The 5,387-nt window shown below is 34.3% G+C and overlaps 1 protein-coding gene across 1 annotated transcript in view; it reads right to left on the bottom strand.

The window, feature by feature from the left end:
• The window catches only part of LOAG_12279 (ABC transporter), a 5,834-nt gene extending 922 nt beyond the window's left edge, over positions 1-4,912 (bottom strand). Inside the window, exons 1-13 of the mRNA XM_020448512.1 lie at positions 4,784-4,912; positions 4,525-4,644; positions 4,032-4,292; positions 3,829-3,967; positions 3,377-3,645; positions 3,112-3,288; positions 2,843-3,017; positions 2,330-2,487; positions 1,993-2,127; positions 1,732-1,890; positions 1,502-1,573; positions 1,267-1,426; positions 617-774 (exon numbers count right to left, since the gene is read on the bottom strand). Coding sequence (XP_020301351.1) covers positions 617-774; positions 1,267-1,426; positions 1,502-1,573; positions 1,732-1,890; positions 1,993-2,127; positions 2,330-2,487; positions 2,843-3,017; positions 3,112-3,288; positions 3,377-3,645; positions 3,829-3,967; positions 4,032-4,292; positions 4,525-4,644; positions 4,784-4,855 — 2,055 coding nt within the window. The 5' untranslated portion in view covers positions 4,856-4,912. The remainder of the gene's footprint in view (positions 1-616; positions 775-1,266; positions 1,427-1,501; positions 1,574-1,731; positions 1,891-1,992; positions 2,128-2,329; positions 2,488-2,842; positions 3,018-3,111; positions 3,289-3,376; positions 3,646-3,828; positions 3,968-4,031; positions 4,293-4,524; positions 4,645-4,783) is intronic.
• Positions 4,913-5,387: the final 475 nt, after the last annotated feature.

Here is a 5,387-nt window from a genome sequence, read left to right as displayed (position 1 = left end):
AAAACTTTAGTTAAAGCATGTCCGTAACTCTTAAAGTTTTCCACAAATCACCAAAAATATTTCTAAAAAAGAAAAATTAAAAACTGATCGCATTCATTCCGGTGCACAGTATGAAGAAGAAAAATCAAGTAGTAACAAGCTATTTCTAAACGTTTCAACGTTTACAACCGCCACCTGACCTACAGCAGCCATCGTTACGGTGATTGTCGAAAGATTTTAGATGCAAATGTTCCGACCCATGCTTATGAGAGTTTGGTTGTTTCGGTTGTACTACTTCAGAATATTTATGCTGTGATTTCCAGAGATCAGAATAACGGCTATCAGGTTTTGCAAGTAGTTCGAAGTGAGATCCACTTTCTATCACCTAAAATAAATCACCTATTTTCATTTAGAAATACTCAAATAATTCCTCACATTCTGTTTCAAATTAGAAATTTAAAAATTGAATTTGTTCGTCACTACTTCGAATCTTCAATAGTACCACTATTTAGTTAATATTAGTTTAACGTAAGTATACAAAGAATGACTACTGTAGTATTCCATATCTGAAAACAAAATGTTTTGTAGTTCGTAAAGGAAGTTAAAATGTGAAAGAAATTTCGCGAAATAAACTTACTTTTCCATTTTCCAGCACATAGATGATATCAGCATCAATAATTGTAGCTAAACGATGTGCAATGAACAATGACGTACGTTGCTGCACAGCATTTCGCATAGAACTCATAATATTTTCCTCCGTCAAAGCATCCAACGATGAAGTTGCTTCATCATAAACTATAATTTTCGCTATATGATCATAAGGAGAAAAACAATAAAGGATTTAACTCGAGTTGATCAAAGATTGAGCCTATATGCCCAAAATAGATAATAACTGATAGAGGACTCCAATCACCAGTTAGTTTTCACAAAAAACAAACTGTAAAGGCTGCTCCACGAGATTGGACGCATTCATATCAACGCAAGCCACAGAAAATATTATTCTATTAAAATTGACGATGTGGATTTTAAGGAAAAAAAAGCTAATTCTAATAAGAATTTACCACCTGGACTTGCATAATACATAATTAAATTGTATATGAAGCAGCACAACTTCATTTACGCCTAATTTTGCATTATGAAATTCCAAATAGAACTTTAGACGCTCCGCTCCATCGTCACACATAATAAGCTCAAACTTGACAAACCTAGTAGCAAGATACAGATTGCGATGAGATATCAATTCTAAACATAAACTAAGAAGTCTTCAATGTAAACTTGAATTATGACCTATAATAGGAGCATTTTTAAGTAATGCTCGAGCAATTGCAACCCGTTGCTTTTCTCCTCCACTTAACTTCAAGCCTCTTTCGCCAACAACTGTATCGTAACCATTTTTGAATCGAATCACCGAATCATGTAAGTTTGCTAATCTCGACACAGAGAAAATCTGAAATTAATGGTGGATAAAACTCGAATTCCAACGGATTAAATACCGCTCCAAAAAGAAAAAAACTCAATTTACCTCTTCCTTGGATGCAGTCGGATTTCCATACTGTATATTGTAGTATACAGTATCATGGAAAAGAACTGAGTCCTGAAATTCCCAAAATTACTTTGTACCCTTCAAAAAAACATAGAAAAATTGCAGAGAAAACTTCTACAGCTTTGGTCTACTTTCTTCCATGCAACATAATTGTTAGCACATCAATTTTTTTACGTTATAGATAATTATGAAGAAAGTCACAGTCTGACCTGAGGTACAACGGAAATCATTTTTCTCAAACTTTCGAGTTGGACATCACAAATTTTTTGACCGTTAACACAAATTTCGCCATCCATCGGATCAAATAAACGATATAAAAGCCGAACAATAGTTGATTTACCGCTGCCGCTGCTACCCACTATAGCTACCTGTAAATTAATTGATATCAGCAGATAAAACACTGGACGCGCATCCTTTAAGCATATGATATTGATATAAGAGAAACAGAATCCTAAGGAATTAAAACACACTTTTTTACCAGAAGGAATATCCAAATTTAAGCCTTTCAATATGTGCTGTCCCGGAAGATAGCCAAATGTAACATTTCTAAACGATATGGACGCATTTCCTGCATGAACTTTCAGAGGTGGTGCGTTTGGTTTCTCCTAAAATGCAGTATTCCATCAGTTCGAAATCCAAACATCTGTTGTTATGTTCAAATTTCAGGATTTGTATACACCATAAGTAGATTTAAGCAATGACTGTCGTAATGAAGCAAAAATCTAATCTACCTTTTAATTTGGTGCAGAACAAACCAATAATATGTATCTTGAAGAAATAACGTCATGTGTTTTAAAAGAAACTTACAGTTATACTGCTCTTTAAGTACAGTAATGAAAACATTAGCTGCATATCCACCAATCCTTGCTTTATTTCCCGATATACTGAACCAAGGAAATTTAATGGCACTGATAATTGGAACAATAACGTATTAGCAAGGACAAGATCGCCGACATTCATTGTGCCTGGAATTTCTATCACTGATTAAAAATTTTTAAAAGCGGTGCAAAGAAGAAACTATTTGATCATTTAGAACTACTATATGTATCAATCAATTCATTTCTTAAACTTCATTTCATTTCCTGTTCACTTTCTATTGTATAGAAATGTATGAAATATGATGACGTTGTTCGTTGCCATTGTATTGTTAACTTTTGATTTTGATACATGAAAATACAGTCCTCGTACGATGCAGTGTTAATCTATCGAGTGAATATATAACATCTGATCGTGATAAGGATTATCGTAAACAGAGTTAGCATAAAAAAGTTCGTATTCGCATTCTTTAAATCAAAAAGAAGTCTTACGAAACAGCAGTACCTTTCTGGATTTCTGCTGCTGCTAAACACATGACAGCTACAAGACCTCCGCTAAATATTGCATTCTGCGCAAAATTCAAAAGTGCCAACGATGTGCTCGTCTTCAAAGCCGCTATTTCATATTTCTTCAGGAAAAAATCATACCGATCCGCTTCAAAATTTTCATTATTGAAATACTGAAATAATAAGCGTGTTTGATTCCAATAAATTTCAAAAATTGAGAATTCGTCAGTTGTTTCCCACAAAATTTATTGTAAAATTCACAATTACCTTCACAGTTTCATAATTAATTAACGAGTCGATAGCACGACTACTCGCATCGTTATCTGCCTGGTTCATCTGATGCCGGAATTTAGTCCTCCATTTGGTGATTCCCAGCGTCGCAATAGTATAAGTTGAAAGACAACCTAATGTTGCAAATGTAAACGATGGGCCACAATTGACGAACTAGAAAAAAAAGTTGTAACGTTAGGGATGTGATGACAGTCCAAGAAAGTTCACAAATTTTGAAATTTTCCAATGAATAGTGTCTTACCAACAATCCTGAAACCATGCCAACTTCAATTGCTGTAGGTATCACATTAAATACCAGCGCACTTTGTACGAATGCCATACCTCGAGTACCTCGATCTAACGCTTTCGACATACCGCCTGTTTGACGGCTTAAATGAAATGACAAATCCAACGAATGCAAGTGAAGGAAAATTTGCCGCGCAATGCTACGAATACTATACTGTGCAACCCGTGCAAATACTGCGTTTCGAAGCTCATTAAATAACGCAGAACCACTACGTGCGGCACCATCTGCAATGCGCATTGATTATGGCATTAATAACTATCTATACAAAAAAAAAAACTACTTTTGAATATATCTGCAAATCCGATTACCCACAATCTTAAAAACGTCGAATTAATAATCGGTTCCTAAACTTTGAAATTTAAAAAGAATTTTTAGCAAGTATCAAGAATATTGCAGATAAAACACACAAGTTATAATAACTGAGAATGCCGCAATTCCAAACATGCTACTATAACTATCAGCTGACAGCTGAAGATCGGTTGGTGCCACTTCGTTGTAATAGTTAATTATATTCTTCAGCAAAAACGGTACATAAACGTTCAGCACCTGCAGCAGTGAGTACAGATTATTAATTTAGCCATTCATGAATAGGTAGTGCAAATTTTCAAACCTGAAGTGAATCGGTTTCATATGAAGAAGATAAAGAAATGCAGGGGCACTTCAACCTACCTTCGCCACAATAAGAAGAGCCATGGAATAGATGTAAAGTCGTCGGATTTTCCAATTCCCTTTTGGCCAAACAGACTGTAACATTGTTTTCACCAGTTCTGCTGTCGATATTTGTTTGCCGAGGGAAAACTGCACAAATTGGTAAATACTTTTCGGTAAATCGACAAGTAATCGACAAGTAAATCGGTAATATATTCCGGCCCTAACATCATAGCAGACTTTTAAATGTCTGATATACAAGAATCGAGAATGGCAAGTGTGTAGATTTCCAAAATCCTTACATTTACAGAAATGAAATTTCGAGTCCTACTATGGACTAAATCAGGATTTCTCATCCCAACTCAAACTATTTCCAGTAATCAAGAACACTTTTTCCACTTCTTTCTCTTACTTTTATATCATTTTTACATTACATGAGAGTCATAAGGACTTACCGCCATTGGCACCAAACTGCTTGCACCGGGGTGGAAGCAGCTCCGAAGCTGTCCACTTACGCGTTTCCATAAGGTACTCCTTGATGTTTTCGGATTTTTTGATGCAGATAAAAAATTGCGCTGTAAATTTTAAAAATTCGATATAACCAAGCGAAAATGATAAGGACAAGTGAAAATGTTTAACAATTCTCGATAATGTCAAATTGTTTTTTTTCATGAAACCAATTAGTTTATTCAAATGAACATATGTAAAACTAACGTAAACAATTTTCGCCTGTCTATTCGAGAGCTGAAATTGCTTTTGAAGGATTGTACGGAAAAAGTAATTCATAATGACGTAAGATACTTCGCATTACCAGAACCCGTGAAAAAACATACCGATCTGAAAGACAATTTTAACTCGTCGATATCGCGACAAAATGTTTGCGGACAAATGAAATATGCAGTCTGAATCCTTGGAAATTTTATGCGTTTTAAGTGCGAAAATTATGCGTATTGAAAACATATAATGCAGTTTCAAATTACGAAACCAAACATTTGAATTCCATTAAAAAACTAAGCTCACTGAACTTAGGATTAAGTAGGAAAGGTTAACCGAAGTGAACCAAAATTTAAAATATTTTAATCCGATATATTCATATTGCTATATGAAAGAAAATATTTTGCAAATAACAAATTCTCTTCTTTTGAAATACAACATATCAAATAAACAAATTAATGAGCAAGCCATTATGAGTAAACAAATCAGTTTTAATTGGTAAGCAAAACATCGACACAGCTACATTTCGGATAAATGTACTATCAACAATTATGGAATAGTTAAAATTAAGTCAATATGATTTCGGTGAAATGTATTGTATTTT

The sequence above is a fragment of the Loa loa genome (assembly GCF_000183805.2).
Source record: "Loa loa unplaced genomic scaffold supercont3.208, whole genome shotgun sequence".
NCBI lineage: Eukaryota > Metazoa > Nematoda > Chromadorea > Rhabditida > Onchocercidae > Loa > Loa loa.
Note: the sequence above shows the minus strand (reverse complement) of the source record. Positions and strands in the feature narration are given on the sequence as shown.